At 45.6% G+C, this 21,871-nt stretch overlaps 2 protein-coding genes across 2 annotated transcripts; both read right to left on the reverse strand.

The window, feature by feature from the left end:
• Nucleotides 1–539: 539 nt before the first annotated feature.
• LOC116870350 lies at nt 540–5,245 on the reverse strand. The gene is given in 6 exon segments (XM_032861956.1): nt 540–1,145; nt 1,203–2,251; nt 2,254–2,964; nt 2,967–3,810; nt 3,813–5,010; nt 5,145–5,245. Coding segments are annotated over 6 exon segments (4,509 nt in total).
• LOC116870352 lies at nt 5,216–10,493 on the reverse strand. The gene is given in 5 exon segments (XM_032861957.1): nt 5,216–5,425; nt 5,428–5,981; nt 6,855–6,960; nt 9,064–9,196; nt 10,404–10,493. Coding segments are annotated over 5 exon segments (993 nt in total). The 3' UTR covers nt 5,216–5,315.
• Nucleotides 10,494–21,871: the final 11,378 nt, after the last annotated feature.

Raw genomic sequence — 21,871 nt, forward strand, 5'->3', positions numbered from 1 at the left:
GCCTGCCATGGGAGTGATTTGCTGTTACAGTAATAAAATCCCAGGTAGAAGTGGGTTTCCAGTAAGCATCACCAGTGGTTTCACAACCCCAACTATAGCAGTAGAAGTCGCTCGCCCCCCTACATTTATATGTTCTTCCCCTCTGTTGAAGGTTCCCGGGACTGGGACATACGTAGAAGGTTAGTGTTCTTAACATACTGCGACAGTCCCAGGCCCCACAACCTCCCCAGGGATCTAACCCTAATCGTCTGGGGGGTGATGGATTTGTGGTCCCCATCCCCAAATGGACCCCATTTCTAGGTCCCCCCTTTCGAATTCTAAGTCCCAGTTTGCTGGGGCCCCCAAGGCTATTTTACAAATGTCAGGGTATAAGTTAGGCCACCAGGTGTAGGGGGTGGCGGTATGAAATACATTCCAAACTGTTAGTCCTATGCTATTAATGATCTGCCAGGTTAGAGTGGCTGGGGCATGGGGATTGGTCATGGGGGTCCAAGGCAATGATAATAAGATCAGAACTGCGAGTAGGTTCCCCATGTCGGTTACTGAGGGGGAGGGTTTCGGCGCAGGGTGAGCTTTAGGGGATTGTCCTTACTGCGGTCAACCGTCCAATTGGCGTCCGGGTTAGGTTTCCCGACGAGATCCGACAGGGGGTCGACTGGTTTGATGTGAGTGTGGTGGATCCAGGTGGCTATGTTGTCTACTTTAACAGCTGTAGTGGTGGTCAGGATGATCTGGTAAGGCCCTTTCCATCTGGGCTCGAGAGTCTCAGGCTGGTGTCGCTTGACGAGGACCCAATCCCCCGGGCAGTGTTGGTGGGATGCCGGTGGCGGGCCTGTCTCGTATAAATCCTTCAGTTTAGGCCAAATTCTTTTGTGGACCTGCTGCAGGGGTTGGAGGGAAAATAAGAGGGAGTTATCCTGGTCCGACTCAATGAGGTCAGTTTTGAGTTTGGGTATGATGGGAGGAGGCCTGCCATACATGATTTCATATGGCGTGAGCCCCAGTTTGTATGGGGTGTTGCGTACCCGATACAGAGCGTAGGGGAGTAGAGCCACCCAGTTAGCGCCAGTCTCCATGGTCAATTTTGCAAGGGTCTCTTTTAGGGTTCTATTCATCCTTTCTACCTGTCCTGAGCTCTGGGGTCTCTATGCACAATGTAATTTCTAATTAACCCCGAGTACGGAAGCCAGGCCCTGACTTACCTTAGAGACGAAGGCTGGCCCATTATTTGAACCCAACATAACAGGGAAGCCATACCTGGGCAGAATGTCCTCAAGTAGTTTCTTCACTACAACCTGCGCTGTTTCATGCTTGGTTGGGAAAGCCTCAGTCCATCCTGAAAAGGTATCTACAAACACCAGTAAATACTTATAGCCATATTTTCCAGGCTTTACCTCTGTAAAATCTATCTCCCAGTAGGCCCCTGGCAGGGTCCCTCTTTCTCGGGATCCGATCACAGCGGGACGTGGGTAAGCGTTCTGAAGCCGGCAGGCTGTACAACCTGAGGCAATTCTTTTAGCTTTTTCGGTGATGTTTTTGATGATCAACTTGGATTGTCTCATAAGGTCCTGGAGTCTTCTGGAGCCCAAATGGGTCGTGTGATGAATCCTCTCTAAGACTGCCTGTCCCAGGGCCTCGGGGAGGATGATATTGTCCTTAGCGTCCCGCCACCAACCATCCTTGACCTGAGTCATCGGGAGTTTACTCATCCAGGTAATGTCTTCCTCAGAGTACTCGGGGCGAGGCGGCAGTTCTCGGGGCCCCGGGTTGGGTAGCTGTATGGGTAGTACTGGAATGTTCCCGTAGGCTATCTGGCGAGCAGTCTGGTCAGCAAAATTGTTTCCCTGGGAGACCGGATCATTTGGTTTCTGATGACCAGGGCAATGTACTATGGCTAGCTTCTTGGGGGCCCAGATGGCTGTTAGTAGGGCCAAAATTTCATCCCTGTTTTTAATGTCTTTTCCTTCGGCGGTGAGTAGCCCCCTCTCCCTGTAAATTGCTCCATGAATGTGGGCCGTGGCAAAGGCATATCGGCTGTCTGTGTATACAGTCATCCGGAGGCCTTGCCCCAACTTAAGGGCCTGGGCCAGGGCGATTAACTCAGCCTTCTGTGCTGAGGTGCCCGGAGGCAATGCTTCCACCCAGATAACTTCTGTTTCAGATGTGACCGGGGCCCCTGCGTGCCTCTGTCCTTCGTGGACGAAACTGCTGCCATCAGTGAACCAAACGACCTCAGCATCCGTCAGGGGTAGTCCTGCAGGTCTTCCCTCAGCCCGTGAACCTGGGCCAATATGTCGGCGCAGTCATGGAGGGGGGTGTCTAGGTCTGGGTCAGGTAACAGTAATGCGGGGTTTAGAGCCCGAGGGGGAATATAAGCTATTCTCAGGGGGTTTAGCAGCAGTCCTTGGTAGTGGACCATGCGAGCATTACTCATCCATCAGTCCGGAGGTTGTTTAAGGACACCCTCAATAGCATGAGGGGTGGTCACATGCAATTCCTGACCCATTGACAACTTATCGGCATCTTTCACCATCAAGGCGGTGGCTGCTATCATTCGAAGGCAAGGGGGCCACCCTGCTGCCACTGGGTCTAATTTCTTATAGAGATATGCTACGGGTCTAGGCCAGGGGCCTAAATGTTGGGTCAATACTGCCTTTGCCACCCCATTACGCTCATCCACATATAAGTGGAACGGTTTGGAAATGTCTGGCAGTCCCAGAGCGGGTGCTGAGAGGAGGGCCTCCTTTATCTGTTGGAAGGCTCGCTCTGCCTCCTCCGTCCATTTAAAGTTCTGCTGGTTCTTGGAGGCTATGTACAGGGGTTTGGCCATCTCGGCGAAGCCTGGTATCCATAGTCGGCAGTATCCTGCTGTCCCCAGGAACTCCCTTACCTGATGTGACGAGGTAGGTCGGGGGATGCGGACCACAGTGTCCTTGAGGGCATCGGTGAGCCATCTTTGTCCCCTCTTAGCAGGTATCCCAGGTACACTACCTCAGGCTTACAGATCTGGGCCTTCTTTGCTGAGGCTCGGAACCCTAGGTCACCGAGTGTCCAAAGGAGGTTTTCGGTTCCTTGAAGGCAGGCCTGTTGAGTCTCCGCAGCTATTAAGAGATCATCTACATACTGCAAGAGCGTTATATTAGGATTTTGTCTCTTGTACTCACTTAGATCCTCGTGGAGGGCCTCATCAAACAGGGTGGGCGAGTTCTTGAATCCTTGCGGGAGACGAGTCCATGTCAGCTGCCCATTTATGCCTTTCTCAGGGTCTGTCCATTCGAACGCAAAGAGATCTTGGCTTTTGGGTGCCAAGGGCAGACTGAAAAAGGCATCCTTCAGGTCGAGAACAGTGTACCATTTCTTGTTAGGCCTCAGGGCACTGAGGAGAGTGTAGGGGTTAGGGACAGTAGGATGTATGTCCATAACCCGCTTGTTAACTTCCCTCAGGTCTTGTACATGCCGGTAGTCTCCGCCGTTGGGCTTATGTACTGGCAGCAGGGGTGTGTTCCAAGCCGAGTGGCAGGGGCGTAGCACCCCTGAGTTCAGGAGGCAATGGATGTGAGGGGTGATACCCGATTTAGCCTCAGTGGACATGGGGTACTGTTTGACCTGGACGGGGTCGGCCCCAGGTTTAAGTTCTATAAAGAGGGCCGGTCGGTGCTTAGCTAGTCCCACACCTCCTGTTTCTGCCCAGGCTTCAGGGAACCAGAGAAGCCAGGACTCGATATTTTGTTCCTGAGGGGGTGCTGTTTGGTGGAGCCGATACTCATCTTCCAAACGCACTGTAAGTATCGATAATGGCAGGTTCTGAGAGTCGTCACCATGGGACCGCCGGGTTGGAAGTAAACGTGCGCTCCCATTTTGGTGAGCAAGTCCCTCCCCAACAAGGGGCAGGGGCTATCAGGGATGACCAGGAAAGAGTGAGTCACTTTCCCTGTGTCCAAGTCCACTGTCTGTTGAGTGATCCAGGGGTATCTTTTAGTCCCGGTGGCTCCCTGGACCCAGGAGGACTTATCCGAAATCTTTCCATGGGGTTTGGTCAACACCGATTGTTGGGCTCTGGTGTCAACCAGTAACTGTATGGGGTTCCCCTCCACTCGTAGGGTTACCCTGGGCTCGGGGAGGGGATCCGAACCTTGTCCCCCCTAGTCAGAGTTCTTGGTAAACAGAATGGGGTTGGGCTTTGGCTCCCATGGTTGTGGCTTAGCCCGAGGAGGGTTCCTTTTAGGGCATTCACGTGCCCAGTGTCCCTTTTCCCTGCAATTTGCGCATTGGTCTTTATCTAGGGGACGTCTGGGTTGTCGGGCTATTTGAGATTCCCCTCGAGGGGTAGACTCCTTTTGGACGAAAGTAGACAGGACTTTGGTCATCTCCTTTGTCGCTTTAAGCTGTTTATCCTCCAGGGTGTCCTGGTTGTTGTAGACCCGCTTTGCTATGCGGAGCAGATCCTGAACCTGCTTGCCTTCTAGATCCTCTAATTTTTGGAGTTTTCTTTTAATGTCAGGGGCCGCCTGGTTTACAAAGGACATAACTACTGCTACCTGATTCTCAGGGGCCTCGGGATCCATGGGGGTATACTGTCTAAAGGCTTCCATCAATCTCTCTAGGAATGCTGCCGGGCTCTCTGTCTTACCTTGCATCACTGCATACACTTTGGCCAAATTGGTGGGCTTGCAAGCAGCAGCCCTGAGATCCGCCATTAGAGTCTGGCGATAAATGAGCAGTAGTCTCCTACCTTCTGCTGCGTTGTAGTCCCAGTCAGGCCTGGTCAAGGGGAAACCCGCATTAATGAGGTCTGGATTGACCGTTGGCCGGCCATCGTCCCCCGGGACCAGCTTTCTCGCCTCCACCTGGATCCTCTCTCTTTCCTCGATGGTAAACAGAATACGCAAGAGCTGCTGGCAGTCATCCCAGGTGGGCTGGTGTGTGAACATGATGCTGTCTAGGAGAGCTATAAGATCTTTCGGGTTATCTGAAAATCGCGCATTCTGAATTTTCCAGTTATACAGATCACTGGTTGAAAAGGGCCAATACTGGAGTTGGGGATTGCCAGTATCATCGGGGGGCCAGTCTCCCGGAAGGGTAAAGCAACAGTTGAGTCCGGCGGCCGGGGAGGGTTCTCCCTTTGAGAGCGCCCTCTAGTGTGCCCGGCAGGCCCGTTGGTCCCTCCGTGGGTGACAGGGGCTGCGGCCACCGCCTCTCGACCCTCCGTTCCCGCCTGGGGTGGAGCGGGTGCGGCCATTGGCATGGGGGCAACCTGGGGCCTCGTGGGAGGAGGTAGGTAAGGGGGTGGGTCTAAACTGAGTAAGTCTTGGCTATCAGGGAGGACAGGTGGAGGGGGCGCAGATGGGTTTCGAGGTCTGGGGGATTCCGTGGGTCGGGCTGCAAGGATCTTGCAACTTCCTGAGGAGAGGAAGTGGGCCAACCAGGGAGGGGGATTTTCCACTAAATCTTGCCAGACCAGGATGTAGGGGGCTTGGTCTGGGTGTCCCTCTTTCCCAGGTAGGAGAACTTGGGCCTTGATCTTGAGGATTACAGGTAGACAGAAGGTGCCCTCAGTGGGCCATCCCACCCCATAGGTTGGCCATTCAGAGTGGCAAAAAGTGATGAGTCTAGATCTCCGGATATCCAGGCTCAGGTCATTGCCTCTTGCCCGAATGTCCCTGAAATTAGCCAAGAGGAGGGAGAGTGGGGTACTCTGGGTTTGCCCCATTTGACCAGGTAGCTCCCAGATTAAGAAAATAGTTGAAACGAGGAGAAAGGTGCCTAGAATAGGCAGGAAGCGACAGAGGCACTGGTGCAAGGGTTGCGAGACGACCGAGCAAGTGAGGAATTCGAAAGGGCGGGGTGAGGATGAACGCTCCTGATCGGTCAGCCCGAAGGGATGGATAATGGCCTTTGGGGGGCTGAAGGTAGGGGCTAGGTGAGTTCCATCCTTGGACAGCGGGAGTAGGAATTCTTCTCCTTCGTCTGCCAGGGTGAATCTAAAAGTGAAACAGGTTAGGAGACACGAAAAATTTGGGAAAAAGTTTCCTCCAACCTGGAGGGGCAAATGTTAGAGAACCAGCAATGTTTAAGAGAAAACATTAGAAGACATAACATTCATTTAGTCCCATGTTACTAAACTTGGTTTAGTCCGAATGCAATTTTTAGATACCAGTGTCTGATCCCCTCTCATCGTGCACGAAGTCGCAGACAAAGGGAGGAGGATCTCTCAGGTGCTGTCCTGCTCGCGTCCCTCGCGGGAACTTAGGAGCATCTTAGCTAAGGCCTGTCCGTATAAACCCCAGACCAGGCTACTCCGTGGAGTAGATGACCGTTATGCCATATGATGCCCCGCGAGACTCAGGGTGCAGCCCACTCAGACTCTGTAGCCGAAGCGGTGGAGCCGTACAGACACACTCGCACAGAGAGGCACTCCTCAGATTCAAACAGGTTGGACACCCTCCCCTTTAACAGAATAAAAGCTTCATATCTACTGTTGTAACTTAGGTAACTGGCACAAGAGACACGGAACACATAATTAACAACACAACATGGAGACGTACTACACTTTTGATGGCCCCCGAGGTGGGACTCGAACCCACGATCCCTGAGAGGCCCCTGTTGGGCAACGAGGGACGTCTCCGTCGGCCCACTGGCAGCCCTATAGCACGTCCGCCAGGGACTTATTTGCCAGTCCTCGATCTGGGACTCAAACCCAGATATAAAATGCAGAAAGGACAAAGCGCAAGAACAGAACACAGGAACAAAGCACAAAAAAACAGAGCACAGGAACAAAGCACAAAAAAAGCAGAGCACAGGAACAAAGCACAAAAAAAAAAACCAGAGCACAGGAACAAAGCCGGCTTTCTTACCGATCGGTTTCCAGCGACCCGTTGACTAGTTGTCTGGTGGGCTTGAAAAGGGGGGGGTATCCCGGACGAGCCCCCAAATGCAATGCCGGATGAGTAATACGCCCACCTTAAAAGACCACCAGAGACATGAGTCAAAGCCAAGCGGCAAGGGTCATTTATTGCAGGTTCGAACCCGGACCTCCGCTCACTCGTTGCCGGTGACGCTTAGAGGTCCCGGGCTGGGTAAGTTCAGGGTTTTTATGGACAGGTACAAACAAATTTTGGGTGGGGCCGAGCCGATTGGTTGACATTTTGAACATTTGAAAAAGGCATATTTGGTGTTAGCTGATTGGTTTAGGGGGCCCACGCTCGCGTTAAGCAATCAAACAGAAGCAGAACTGGCTGGTTAGCCCGCGCGTGCGAAAAGCAAGCGTTCGTACAGAAGCGAAACTAGCTGGTTAGCTTTCGGTTTCCCGATTCCCTAGATAGAATACGTTTTTAATCTGGGGGTTCTTTTGGTCTCTCATCCACAATGGATTCTATCTCAGGAGTTCTGATTCCCATCGGCCCTGCTCCTATGGAGTTCCCCCACTGGACACAAAGGCTGTTCCATGGAGATTCCCCAGGGCAACACTGGACTAGCCAGTGTCTTCAGGGTGTGCCCCCAAGCCACCTGATGTGGCTGAGGGGCCATGAGCAATTCTGAACCCAAACCAAGGTTTGGCTGTGCTGCCTTACTTACACACAAATAGCAGTGCTGGGTCAGGCCTTCACTGCAACTGCTGAGCTGGCTTAGTGAAGACCTTGCCCGGACAGTAGCCACACAACACTGTGAGGGCATTCGGAGTCCACAGTGAAGTCATGCAATGCAACAAGGGATTCTACATTAGGGTAGATGATGCAAGGTATCAATTCCCACCAAACAATCCAAAAAACATTTAAATGACAGAATAGTAAGTAGTTCAATGTACTCTATATAATGGCTGTGATGGGAAAAGTGAACGATGTCATCAAAAAGAGGAATGGGAGTTCCAAGAAGCAAGTGGAGTCATCAAGGGGTAGAGGGTGTCTTGTGGAAGAAGGGACAAGGAGGCTTTCATGGGTTCCAACACGGTGTGTGCTCTGCCGGACACAGGACCCAGGGAAACTGGGACATTCTAGCTCCAGTGATCTACAGAAATGCAAATTGGCCTGAGCAGAGCCTTCCTGGTCTCTCTTATTTATTCCTGGGTGTGGTTCTTCCTCTGCTTCTGGAGGCTGTTGATTCTCCTTTATTTTCCTCCAAGCTGCAGTATTTTGTGTGGATTCAGGGCTGTTAATTGACACAAATTCTTCCTGCAGAGAAGTGGAGTAGAAGCCATCCTTGTTTCCTAAGTAGACCTGAAGAGATTCCATAGTAGTAGCCTTTTCCTAGGCCCCTGGGCCTTCATGTGCTCTCACAGTCCGAGATTTTAGAAAATATCTTCTATTCTTAACAGGTTGAAAGAATTAGTTCAGTTTTTTAAAAAATTCAACAAAGTCACACTTCTCATCAAGTCACATCATCTCTACCATGATCTATAAACATTGAACAAGGTTTGACAGGATGAAAGAAGAATGGGCTTTGCAGAGGGATTTGGGGCACTGTTGCCCCCGTGTGGCCACTCTTCAGATAGCACGTGGCTGAATGGGTTTGGATTTACTGGATTCAAGGGAGAGTAGACCAAAGAAGGTTGGTCCCTGAATTCCTTAGCTCCTAAAAACCATCCTTAATTTATGAGCAGTATTCTAAATTGGGTATCTCTTATCTAGGTATTAGGGTTAGGGTCAGGGTCAAGTTACATACATTAACTATAGGACAGCTTCTTGTATGTCAATCTTACCTGCCTGAGGTGTTTTTAAAGAACACAATAAGAGAAGATATAGTCACCAAAGCACTGAGCACATGACCTGCCCCTGGAAATAGGTCACTAAACACGATGATTGTTTCATCTTAGCTGAGGACCAGGAGATGGGCCTATAGGTCCTTGGCAGGTAGCATTTGCGGCCAGCTGGCCATCTCCCCCCCACAGCCACACACAGCTCAGCCCATCCTCTGCTCTGCTCAAGGGTAGCAAACAGACGGACCAGGTGCAGGTGGGACTCCCTCCTGTCAGGCATGGCTTGCTTCCGACCATAGAGAAGTGAGCCTGCTCCCACGCACATGACGTGTTCCCTTGGTTCCTTGCTATCGGCCTCCCCTTTCTGTCACCCTGGTCTTGAACCTTTAGCTCCTGTGAGACCTTGGGTTTGCAGATTTCTGTTGAGTTTTCGAAGTGTAGATCTGTGTTGCCTTTGTTCCCTGTCCTGGGTTCAGAGATGAAGGTGGGAAAAGTCATCCTACTCTGAAAGCAGCCAATAGAAAAATCAAATGTGCTCTGCCCCTGGAACCTCAGGTTTGAAAGCCATGGCCCACTATGTACTTCATGTTCTACACAATCAGCTTTAGGGACTCACAGATGCATGTGACATGAAATTGCACTGAAAGAAATCTCATTAGTGAACTTTTGCCTTGCAGGAGACAGTTTAGGGACACTGCCCCTTGCCCGCACTGTCATTTCTGGTCTGGCCAATGCCCAGTCACACTGACACATGTAGCCACACAAGGGCACAGCTGTGATATCCTCCTGGAGCACCCCTGGTCTCCCTGCCCCCTGGTCTGGCCAATCCTGCACAGCCCCAGTCCTCCTGAGTGTCCCCTGTCATGGCACTTGTCACACAAGGCTGTCATTTGTTGTCTCTCGGTCCGTCCTTTCTCCTTGGAGTATATCTTTCTCACGGATGTGTGGTTGGATGACAGGCAGATGAATGGTTTCAGGATCTTTTGTCCTAGAATAGCAGGTGTCCTTCAAAGCCCCAATGGGCAGGGGGAGTCTCTATCCCTCTGTGTGCCCCCAGCCTTGGTGGAACCTAGTGTCCAGGACAAGGGACTTGGGAGTCCTCGCATATGAAGTTTCTTCTACAAAGGTGGCTTCCTTCTGAGATCACTCTGCAGCCACATTGTGTGACGTTCCTGTGGGACAGAAAGCATGCTACTGTATTGCATTTTCTATCAACATGTGGGTTTCCCACCACCATGTTTTTGCAGACAAACTGTGAGATGGCCCATGGCTTGGGACTCCACTGACATCACAGAGTCTCATTATAACCAGTGTCAGAGATTTCTGTGGCCCTGACATGAACTTTGTTCTCAGAATATGCCCCATGAAGAGTCCCATGAGAATCTGGGAGTACAGGAAAGATCTTCAGGTGCTGAGGGTCGCCAGGGGTCTGAGTGGAGGGATGTGGTCAAAGGGGGCATCAGGTTCCAGGTTTGTGGCAGGGGGGCGGCTGAAGTTGGAGGTGGCCTCAGTGGGGCATGCAGTTTCTCCCATTCTGAGGGTTCTTCGCAGCTCCAAATGGCTCGGTTTCCTTCTGGGGGGCAGGCTGTCTCCTAGGGTGTGGCTCACAGGTCCCCAGTGTGGGGGGCTTCAGGGCTAAGACTCTCTGGATGGAAGCATGAGAACCCAACCCAGGGTTGGGGTTTGGGCCTAGGGGTCTGGCAGGGCTTACCTGCTGCCACTGAAGCCGGCTCCCTGTGGGGGTCGGGGAGCTGAGTGGAGGGTGTGTTTGGCCAGCATTTGGAGGTGACCAGAGCCACATGTGAACCTGCCCTTTAGAGCGCTTTCTCATAGGCTTAGGATGACACTGTGTGGGACCCTAGGCTGAGCTCAGGTGGCTCTTGTGAAGGTCCCACCGCAGGAAGCAAGTTTGCCAGGGCTTTCTGGCCAATTCTCACAAGCTTTATGGCCAAATCAACATTGATTTGGCCATAAAGTTTGTGAGAATTGGCTGGCGTTGGGTGGCGACTTGGGCCATACACCGACTGTGCTGAGTGTTTTCTTGCTAGGTGCCTATTGTGGCCCTGTGAGAGTGCGAGCTGGGCCCATGGGGCTCCCGGAAGCCCCCCCCGCGTAGGCGAGCTCCCCAGGGTGCAGAAGTGAATTAGGGTGTGAGCCTGAGCCTCAGGCTCTGGCTTTTTTTGGCAGAAGGAGGCATGGAAGGTAAGGGTGGCCTGAGGTGGGCATGCTGGTTTCTCCAGCTCTGAGTGTTTCCCGAAGCTCCTAAAGGCACAGTTTCCTCCTGGGCGGCGGGCAGGTGGAGTCCTGCGTTGTGGCTCAGTGTTCCCCAATCCGAAGGGCTTGAGGGCCAGGTATCTGGGGATGGAAGACCGAGAACCCAACCCAGAGTTAGGGTTCAGGCAAAGGGCGTGGCATACACCCCACCTGCTGGTGCTGAGGCTGGCTCCCTGGGGGGCTGAGTAGAGGGCACGTTTGGCCAGCATGGCATTTGGAGGCAACCAGGGCCACGTGTGCACCCGTCCTTTAGAGCGCTTTCCCGTAGGCTTCAGGGGACACCACGCGGGATTGCGGGCCGGGCCCTGGTGGCTCCAGGAAAAGCCCCCGCCACCGGATGCGAGTTCACCAGGGCTTTCTGGCCAATTCTCAGGAGATTTCTGCCCAAGTCAACATTGACAAATGTATTTCTTTAATCAGATAGAATATTTGTTATAACTAAATACTTTTTAAATGGATAGAATCTAAATAGTTAAAGTCACAAAAGTAGGCCCACATGTAGACATCATTTATGTTGAAAATATAAATCAAAATGTGTGTGTAGAATGTACATTAGATACACTAACTGACATTACATTAAGGACTAATCTAGACGAGTCAGGTACAGGAAAATAACAAGTACATTAACATTTCAACTAGAAAACAAGATATGTAAAGCAAGTGATTTTAACAAAAATATTGTTAAGTCACTAAAGGGTGATGATGTATTCAATTTTAATTCTGCTCTTATTTAACTCAGAAAACTGAACCATACATGGCAAGAAATGTCTGTAAATTATACGGAAATATCTTCTCAACATACATGGAGTCAGCACAAAAGATAAGTTACTGTTCTGTCGTAAGAGCACAGAATAAAAATAAGCAACGGTTGAAGGAGAGAGACAGAAAGAATAACCTGGTTGTTGCCATTAGCAACAAAAACAGAAGAATTTGAAAAAGAGATAAAAGGAAATGAAATTATACCTTCCTTAATATGCCAGAGCTTCAGCATTGTGCCCATTTGGCCAAACTGAAATCATGGTACTTTTTTCTTCCTCTTTCTCTCTTATTCTGATGGATGAATACCAACTACAGTTTACTTGTAGCTGAGTTTCAAGTTCAATACCCATGAGGGTTAGTTTTCTCCATTCTGAGTTCTCTCTACTTTTCCCAGTAGGTCTCAAATCTATACCACCAATCACAGAAAATGTCAACATAAAATTTATTCTCCACAATTTATAAAACAATAAAAACAGTCATTTTCATATATGAAAAATAGGACACCATTAGTTATTCGAGGCTTTGGATACATTGGGATGAAAATTGTGTGTGTGTGTGTGTGTGTGTGTGTTTAAGATTTTATTTATTTATTTGACAGACAGAGATCACAGGTCAGAGAGGCAGGCAGAGAGAGAGAGGGAAGCAGGCTCCCTGTTGAGCAGAGAGCCCAATGCGGGGCTTGATCCCAGGACCCTGGGAACACAACCTGAGCCAAAGGCAGAGGCTTTAACCCACTGAGCCACCCAGGCACCCCTGAAAAGTGTGTTTTAACTGACACATAAATGAAGAGATTAAGGGGCAGGATGAACTCTGCAATATCTTTTAGTATTTTAGAGCCCCACATAAAAATAAATCAAGATCCCAGAATGCTAGATGGGCCATCTGCAGACATTCCCAACTGGGGTGTGACAGCTAATCATACAATTCCAAGTACCCATAACTGAAATTACTTAATTTTCTTCAATGCTTATCAGTTCCCTGAAATAATTAAAAGAGCTTTAAATGTAACAATAGATTTTTCACATCTCTAACTTTTAATGAGAGGATGAAAGAAGAATATTTATCCAAAGCTAATCTGCAAATAATTAAGTTTTGAAAATAACTCTGAGCTTGGAATATATAGAAAGGATAATAGCACATACCAAATTATAATAATAGATACTTACATTTAAGACAAGGAAATACATTTCTAAAGGCAATCTTTTTTTTTAAGATTTTATTTATTTATTTGACAGAGATCACAAGTAGGCAGAGAAGCAGGCAGAGAGAGGAGGAAGCAGGCTTCCTGCTGAGCAGAGAGCCCAATGTGGGCTGGATGCCAGGACCCTGGGATCATGACCTGAGCCAAAGGCAGAGGCTTTAACCCACTGAGCCACCCAAGTGCCCCTAAAGGCAATCTTTTAATGCTGAGTTTTTTGCCAATCTATCCCCATTAATTTAACACATAATCACTATTTTATATATACATTTATATACATTTCATTTCCTAGTTCACGAAGTATGAAATATAAAGAATTACAAGTATGAAATACAAAGAGTTGTTTAATCTTTTCATATTTTCTGTCAGACACAAGAGACAAATTTGACACTTTATGGATCTAATTAGTCACAGAAGAAAACCCTAAAATACGTATAAAGACTCAATTATTCTGTTACAGTGTGTTAGAGATCATTGTACTATTCCCAGGGGTGTGATTTGTGATCCACTCAACACTCCCTTGCTCCACCGAAAAGAAAAGTCTATGTATAGTGCCACCTTTTGAAATAAATCAGAATTTACTCAAGAAAACATTTCCTTTGAAGCAGAAGAAAGACCTCTTTGAGAATATGCCTATAAAAAGATCTTACGATTTTATGGTATTCTGGTCTTCTGTGCGCAAGGAGAGACATGGTGCTTGAGAGATGAAGAATGTGATCCTTGATTTCTTTTAATTGGCTTTTACCTTAGAGGTGTATCCATCTCTGTCCTTCTGTTTTTGCATGTTCCTTCTTGCTTTGAGACAAGAGTGCTACTTCTGCACTCTCCTGCTGTTGTTCTTTGCTAGGTTGAAGAGGAAAGCAGTTCTGAGCAGGACAGTCTTAATGGGCACGTACCTTGCCCCCGATCAAATACTGCTTCACTTGGGAGTACAAGTTGTAATCTAGAGGCATAAAAGCTGATAATGAGAAGTCAGATCTGAAGCATCAGCTACTGAAAATTCTTTAGCCCAAAACACCAAAAGGTGTTTTGCTTTCATGCCAAGGCATTGTTCTAAAATCACAAACAGAAACCTTCACAATCCAATAGATCTAAATGTTAGCATTATTCTTTGTATTGATTGTTGTGTGAATTCGAGACAGGATCAGCAATCTGTAGGTACTACGTATTGGGTTCAAACCTAATCAACAACTCTAATGGGTATCGCAGACCCCCATCTTGAGTGATTACAAAATTCAAATATATCCGATACTCTTGTTTTCATAAGCAGCAGTTTTAAGGAATGATGGATTTGGGGTGTTGGCTTTTTTTTTCATAAAACTGTTGTTCAGAATGGGTGTTCTACAGTTTAATAATGTATAATGATTCTGGCAGAGAAAGCAAGTCCTTAGCTTTCTTTAGATAGTTCCTGAGATGTTAGTTATTGAAGCTTCTCTTTATTTATGTTGGAGTATAGATATTCAAAGTTAAAATGAGAAACTCCCCCATCTTGACAACTTGCAGGATGTGGAGGATCAAAACTGTTCCAGAAATAGAAGCCTACGACTCAATTTAAGAAAGTAATTTCCTGCTTCTTGCCATCTGAGTCAATTAGCTCTGCGTGTTCTAGAAAATTCTTGCTATAAAGTGACAGATTACTTGCTACTTTGAAAGAGTGGTGTAGTTGAAAGAGCCTAGGAGAATTTGGAAGTCTCAGGCTGAGTTGCAGTTCTACCATTTACTGGCTGTGTGACTTTGGACAAGCCATTTTATTGTTCTATGACTCAGTTTCCACATTTGCAATAAATGCAAAAAAAACTGGCAATAATAATACCCACCTCACAAAATAATTGTGAGTATCAAAGAGATAATGTGTTCTATAAAACACATTATAATGCACTATAGAAACATTAATTACGGTGGATTTTTCTCATAAGTGAGTATGTTGAATGAGGTTCTACAATATTTAGGGTATCCCTATTCGTGCCTATGTTCCATGACTTTATTCCCAGGAAAAGTCAGTTTTGCTGGGTGGTGGTGTGTGTGTGTGTGGGGGGGGGGTTGTTTTCAGTGGTTAACTGTGATTAACAACACCTTATATTTATGCAAAGTTTAAAATTTACAACATAGTTTTTATTTTATCTCATTTTAATTCAATTACCATCTGTGAAATAGTACTGTAATCATTAATGATTACCATTTCCTAGGATGAGAATCTAAAAGTCACGTTAAGAAATTTGTTCAAAGTCGCTGGATAGTCGGCAACAAAGAGGGATTTGGGCTCAAGTCGCTGACTCCAAATCAAACATTTTTTTTTTCTACTGTACACAATCTATGGTAGAGCAAAATATTTCAGAGGTAGACTCCCCATAGCTGCTAAGGTATGGTGAGAACATGTCGCTGAGCCTAGTGTGGGGGCAATGTTGGGTTCTGAGAAAAACCAAGAAAAGGCCTGTGTGCTTGGTAGGTGGGGAGTGGTAATACTGGAATCAATTTCGCTAAATTCCAGTGGCTGTGCTGTGCTGACATCAGAGCCACCATGCGGATTCAGAACATCCGGATACTTGTAGGAAAAGCCAGCTCTTCCACTGGATTGACAGGCCTCCCCCCTCTCTTGCCCCTTTATCCAGGACCGTGGGGCTTAAGGAAGGAGTCCCTGCCTGGCATTTGCTCCCGAGAGCACAGCCTGCACGAACACAGCCAGTGGCATGGGACACCAGACTGTGAAACCCACCAGCCTTCAGCAGCTGTTAGGAACCAAGAAAGTCTGCTGTGCCCCAGGCTCACTCACTCCTTCACCTAAATAGAAGAAAAATACAGAGGAAGGGATGTTTCAAACAGGTAGCTGATAGATAATATCTCTTCTGGCGGCAGACTAGGAAGACGAATGGTTTCACAATAATGCAGAGGAGTTTTGCTGTTTTATTAGGAGTTCTTTTGGTAGCCTAGGCTAGAATTTGGAGCCCAAGGAAATGATGAACTGGGCCGCTCCCGGAGAATGGTCCCCTGGCAGGTTCCTGGGCAGCTGGGTAGGGACCTGGGAGGTGCTAACAGAGGGCAACACCTGCTGATGTGTCAGCCCTGTTATCGTGATCTGAGAGCGCCCACAAACTCTCAGACGTGGTCATCACATCACAGCTGCACCAGGAACTTGTTCTCTCTTTGCAACTTCTCTTGTAAGGCTGCTTTTGTGTTTATTTTAACCAAACTTCTTTATGTAAAATGAGTGATGATACGCTCAGCACCCCAACCCTCTGAGGACTGCTCCAGCTGTCATATCTGATTTCCCCGTCGGTGCGCCAGCATGTCCCCAGCAAATTAGCTGCTGGATGGGTCTCCGCTGAAAAACAGACATTTTATATGTTGGATAGACAGGTGACAGCAAGCTTTTTTTAGCGAAAAGACCGTTTGGTTACAAAACCCTGGAGGAAGTTGATCAGTCAGAGGTAATCCTTGACAATCACTGACAAGTGACACACAGGTACCCCTGAGGAAGCCACTTGTTCTTTTGACTGTAAACAACAATAAACACTCCAGAATTTGTGATCAACAAATGCTTTTATGGCAAGACTTTGATGCCCCATAGTGACTTCTCATCAATCAATGCTCCATCCTTTCCTGCCTTGTTCCCTAAGTGGCCTACAGTTTCCTTCTCTGCTTCCTCACTTCCTATGTGTTCCATGAAATGGACTTTTAAAATATGAAATTATAAGCATAAGGAAGATGTGGTTCTTATTACCATGCTCTATTGAACGAGCTGCTAGATCTTTCAGGCTCTGCTGTAGGCAATAAAGCAGTACTGATACAAGCGAGTTAGCCAGCCCCCTCCTTAATTCTAATCTGTCCTCCTCAGTGGTCACCGTTACACAGAACTTGGTATTTCTCATTCCTATTCTTGTTTTTATTTTATTTTATTTTTTTTAAAAGATTTTATTTATTTATTTGACAGAGAGAGAGAAAGAGAGATCACAAGTAGGGAGAGAGGTAGGTGGGGGGTGGGGGGAAGCTGGCTCCCTGCTGAGCAGAGAGCCCAATGCGGGGCTCAATCTCACGACCCTGAGATCACCTGAGTCGAAGGCAGAGGCTTAATCCACTGAGCCACCTAGGCGCCCCCCTATTCTTGTTTTTAAATTCTACATATGTTAGTAACCACAAAGAATAGGTAATGTCGTTTTGTTCCAAAAACTTAACATAATTGGTCATACTGTACCTATCTTACAGCTTGCATTTTTCCTTCTTAGTTCTTTGTTACAATTTATCCATACAAATAGCTGTCACTCTAGCTAGTTTATTTTCATAGCCTCTATAGCGGAGGTCAGCCGACTTCTTCTGTAAAGGGCCAGAGAGTAGATATTTTAAATTTTATGGACATAGGGACTCTGTCACAACCACTCAACTCTGCTATTGTGGTGGGAAAGCAGCCATAGACAATTTAGGAACAGGTGTGCCTAGGTGCCAATAAAACTTTATTTGTAAACATAGAGATTTGAGTTTCATGTAATTTCACGTGTTATAAAATACTGAAAAAAATTTTTTTTCAACCGTGTTAAGACGTAAAAACCATTTTTAGCTCACAAGCCACAGAAAACAGGCAGTGGGCCAGTTTAGTCTATGAGCCCTATATGGTGCACCCCTAGTCTATAGCATTCTATTTCTGTGGCTTATTAATCTGTTTCTTTGTTATTGGACATTACTAATGAAATGGAATGGAAATACTATGATGGACTACTACATATACTTTAGATAAAGCTTGCTTGTTGTTCATATCCTTTATATCCTAATGTTTACTTAATCATTTCTGATAAAGATATGGTTAAAATCTCTGATTATAAGAAGTCTCCTTGTAACTTGACCAGTTTTTGCTTTATATATTTCAGAATGATGCAGTCACAGACATATGAGCTGACAGTTGTTATAGCTTCCTAATGGATTGTTCCTTTTATTATAATGGAATGTTCCAAATTAGCCCTTTTGACACTTTTTGTCGTTAGTTAAGTTTTGCCTTATTTTAATTTTATTATTCTCAGTTAAATATATTCTAATACCTTTATTTTTCAAGCTTTGTATGTGGTCTAGTTTTAGGTGTGTCCTTTGTAGGCAGTATGACTCTTTTTTTAAAAAATTTTTTAAATTTGTTTTCAGCGTAACAGTATTCATTGTTTTTGCACCACACCCAGTGCTTCATGCAATCCGTGCCCTCTCCAATACCCACCACCTGGTCTCCCCAACCTCCCACCCCCCGCCCCTTCAAAACCCTCAGATTGTTTTTCAGAGTCCATAGTCTATGACTCTGTTTTTTAATCACTCTGGAGGTAAGTTTACTCCAGCTTTGGTGTGGTGGTGAAATGTGTGTGCCAGACAATTGGGCTCCTAATCCTGATTTTTCCAGCATCTCTGTATGACCCTGTGCAATTTCCTCTATCTCTCCGCGCCTCAGTTTTCTCATGTGTAAAGAAGTTGAGGATAATATTAGTGTCTCATCATAGTTCTTAGAATAGTGCCTGGCATGTCATGACTTGCAGTAATTGTTAGGTATTTAAAATTTTGTGTGTGTGTGATTACTGATGTGTTTGGTCTCATTTTTACCATTATTTTGTGTTTTCTTTTACCATCATTTCCCCTTTGTTTACAATCTCTTTTCCAGTTAGTATTCCCTTTTTCTTTCCTGCTTTTGAATGATCTATACATCAAGATCAATTATTTGATTTATACTTAAAATTTTTCTGCTTTAATGAGATATGAATTGATTTACAATGTGATGCATTTTGGCATATGTATACACCCCCGAAGCCATCAAATCAATCAACATAATTATTCCCACTACCCCTGTTTGAACTCTGTTATCTTATTCTTTGTCAAGTTGGCATCCATTAATTACAGGGACGCACTAACAGCCAAAGCCATTTGTATCTCCCCCACAATCCAGAGCCCATACCTGGAACCACCTTCTTATCTACCTTTCATACATCAAGCCAGTGTTTCCCCTGCTCTAGACCAACCCGGGACCAGGTACTGGACAAGCAGTGACAGCCCTTATGCCCCAAAGCCCACCAGAATTATTGAAACTAGCCAATCCTAAGCTGTTTCCCATGCCTTACCTTGTCTTTACCATGGAAATCCCAATAAAAGCTCTGGCATAGGGTTTCCTGTCTTCCTTTCTGCGCCCTGACCAAACCTGGTGCTTCCCCACATGGCCTGGCATGCCCTCTTCTCTTGATAAATGAAAGTAAGAAATCTTCTGTCAATGGCTTTGGCATCTCCGTGTCATCACTCGGTCACCTCCATAAATTAAAACCCTGTCATTATAAATTGATACAACTCTTTAAAGTCTTCTCACACCCCTTGGTAATCACTCTCTTCTTATTCCTCCTCCTCCACTCCTTAGGCAAGTACTGGCTTATTTTCTGTCAGTATCAATTCATTTGAATTTTCTAGAATTTTATATGGAGTCATACATTATGTACTCTTTTGCTTAAATTCTTTAATTCAGAATGTCCTTTTGAATTCATTCTTCTTATTGCATATATCAATAGTTTCTTCCTTTTATATTGCCGAGTAGTATTCATCATATGGATATATAACAATTTTTTGATCTACTCACCTGTTGATGGACATTTGCGTTGTTTCGATTTACAGGTACTATAAATAAAACTATTGTGGACATTCAAGTATGAGTTTTCATGTGGACTTATGCTTTCATTTCTCTTGAGCAAGTATCTAGGAGGTAAATGTATTATATACTGGGTACATAGTTACTGTTTTAGAAAAAACTGACAGTTTTCCACAGTGGTTATTCCATTTTATATTCCCACTACCTGGGTAGCTCAGTTGGTTAAATATCTGACTCGTGATTTTGGCTCAGGTCATGATCCCAGGGTGTCAAGATCAAGCCCCAACTTGGACTCCATGCTCAGAGTGGAGTCTGCTCGAGATTTTCTTTCTCCTCCCTCCACCTCTCCCTGCCATGCTCTCTCTCTCTCTAAAATAAATATATCTTTTAAAAAAAGATTTTATTTATTTATCTGGGAGGGAGAGAGCAACAGAGAGAGCACAAGCAGGCAGAGGGGCGGAGGGATAGAGAGAGGAAGACTCACCGCTGAGCAGGGAGCCTGATGTGGGACTTGATCCCACGACTCTGAGATCATGACCTGAGCTGAGGGCAGACACTTAACCAACTGAGCCACCCAGGTGCACTAAAATAAATAAATCTTAAAGAAGAGAGAGAGAGTGAGTATGTGTGTGTTCCAGTTACTTCGCAATCTTCACCAACATCTGGTATTGTCAGTTTTCTTAATTTTAGCCATTTGCCCAGTGATATCTTATTATATCCCCGTATTGCCTTAGTTCCGTCTCTTAAAGTAAAAAAGTAATTCTTTCTACAGATAATAATTAAAGAAAATAACTTAAAAATATCATATTTATACTCATTATTATTTTTGTCCTATGTCTTTCCTTAGAGTTCATTTTTCTCCTTGTTGAACTATATCCTTTAATAATGCTTTCTATGAGACCTTGTGAGTAGTAAATTCCCTTAGCCTTTATGTATCTCTTTTTAAAATTAACGTATGTATCTTTATTTCATTCTGTCTTGAGTGGTATTGTATCTGATACTAAGCATTCTGAAGAGGTTGCCTTTTGTCTCTAGTGTTGCTAATGAGAAATCTTTCCTCCGTCTAAGGTCATTCTTTTGTAGTTTATCTGTCTCTTCTTTTTGGTACTTTTTTTATAACATCTCTTCATGCTTCACACTCTGCAGTTTTACTGTGGCATGTTTATATGTCAATTTGTCTTTATTTACACTGTTCAGAACATCTAACACTCTTCTGATGTGAGAACTTTCATCAATTCTGCCAAATTCTCAGTTATTTCTCTTCAAATATTGTTTCTCTGCCTATCCCTTCATTTTTTTTTTTTCCTTCTGGGACTCCTATTATTGGAGTTGCTTAATCTGTCTTCTGTTTCCTTGAACAGGTTTTTAAAATATGTTATTTTATACTGTAATACTTGATCGTATACTTTGGGTGAATTCCTCAGCATTATGTTTCAATGCAGTAATTATGTATTTAACCACACCCACTTGAGAGTTTGAAAAGAGAAATTTGTATCTTACTCACTTTTTATTAACCCAAACAAGCCTCGTCCAGTGCCTTCTATATAGAAGTCATATAATAAATATTTTCTGATTAAATAAATACAGAAAACACCTCATGTATTTGATTATCTTATTTCTTTTCATAGATACATAATTTTACCAATGCCTAAGTATCACATTTTCATGTAACAAAAAGATAGCATATAAACAAATTTTCAACTTAACTTACAAGGCAACACATTATTATATTACATTCTGTCAATACAAATTGCACTTTTATGCAAAATTAGAATATTTGTGTTGTGATTTGGCTTTAGGGGTACCTAGGTCTTGTTCTTCTTTTGGGGAAAGCTTTTGGGATCTTCCTGCAGAACTCTTAGGTTATGGACATTCCAGACAGCCCTAAAGCTTGGATTACTCTATTATTTGAAAATTTCTGTTATGCCTTGTGTCATAATTTTATGGTAACTAAATCCTGGTCTAGTACAGGGTAAGAATGTTCTCTGTTTTGCTTCCAGTGCTCTATTTGTGGGTGCCGCGCAGGTCGTGTCCCACAGAGCCCCACATGGAAAGACGGCAACAGTTTGTTTTGCAAGCAAGCCATTCCCTTCTTAGTGGAAAGATAACGCCGCAGGAGTTTTTCCTGTCACTCGTTCCAGATGAATCTCTCCTCTAGTTTTTCCTGGGTGGAATCTGAAGTGCGTTAATTAGCTCAGGATTCACAAACTACACAAGGAAAGATGCTGGAATCCTTTAAACATATGAGGATGTTGGGTCACTTGACACAGCCAGTTAAACCAGTAAGATCCCATAAAATGGTTATAGCTGGTGGAGTGTAATGATCAGAAAGGGCCATTTGTGTCAGAGCTTCCCAACG

The sequence above is a fragment of the Lontra canadensis genome, unplaced genomic scaffold (assembly GCF_010015895.1).
Source record: "Lontra canadensis isolate GAN:19392208 unplaced genomic scaffold, GSC_riverotter_1.0 scaffold23, whole genome shotgun sequence".
Lineage (NCBI taxonomy): Eukaryota > Metazoa > Chordata > Mammalia > Carnivora > Mustelidae > Lontra > Lontra canadensis.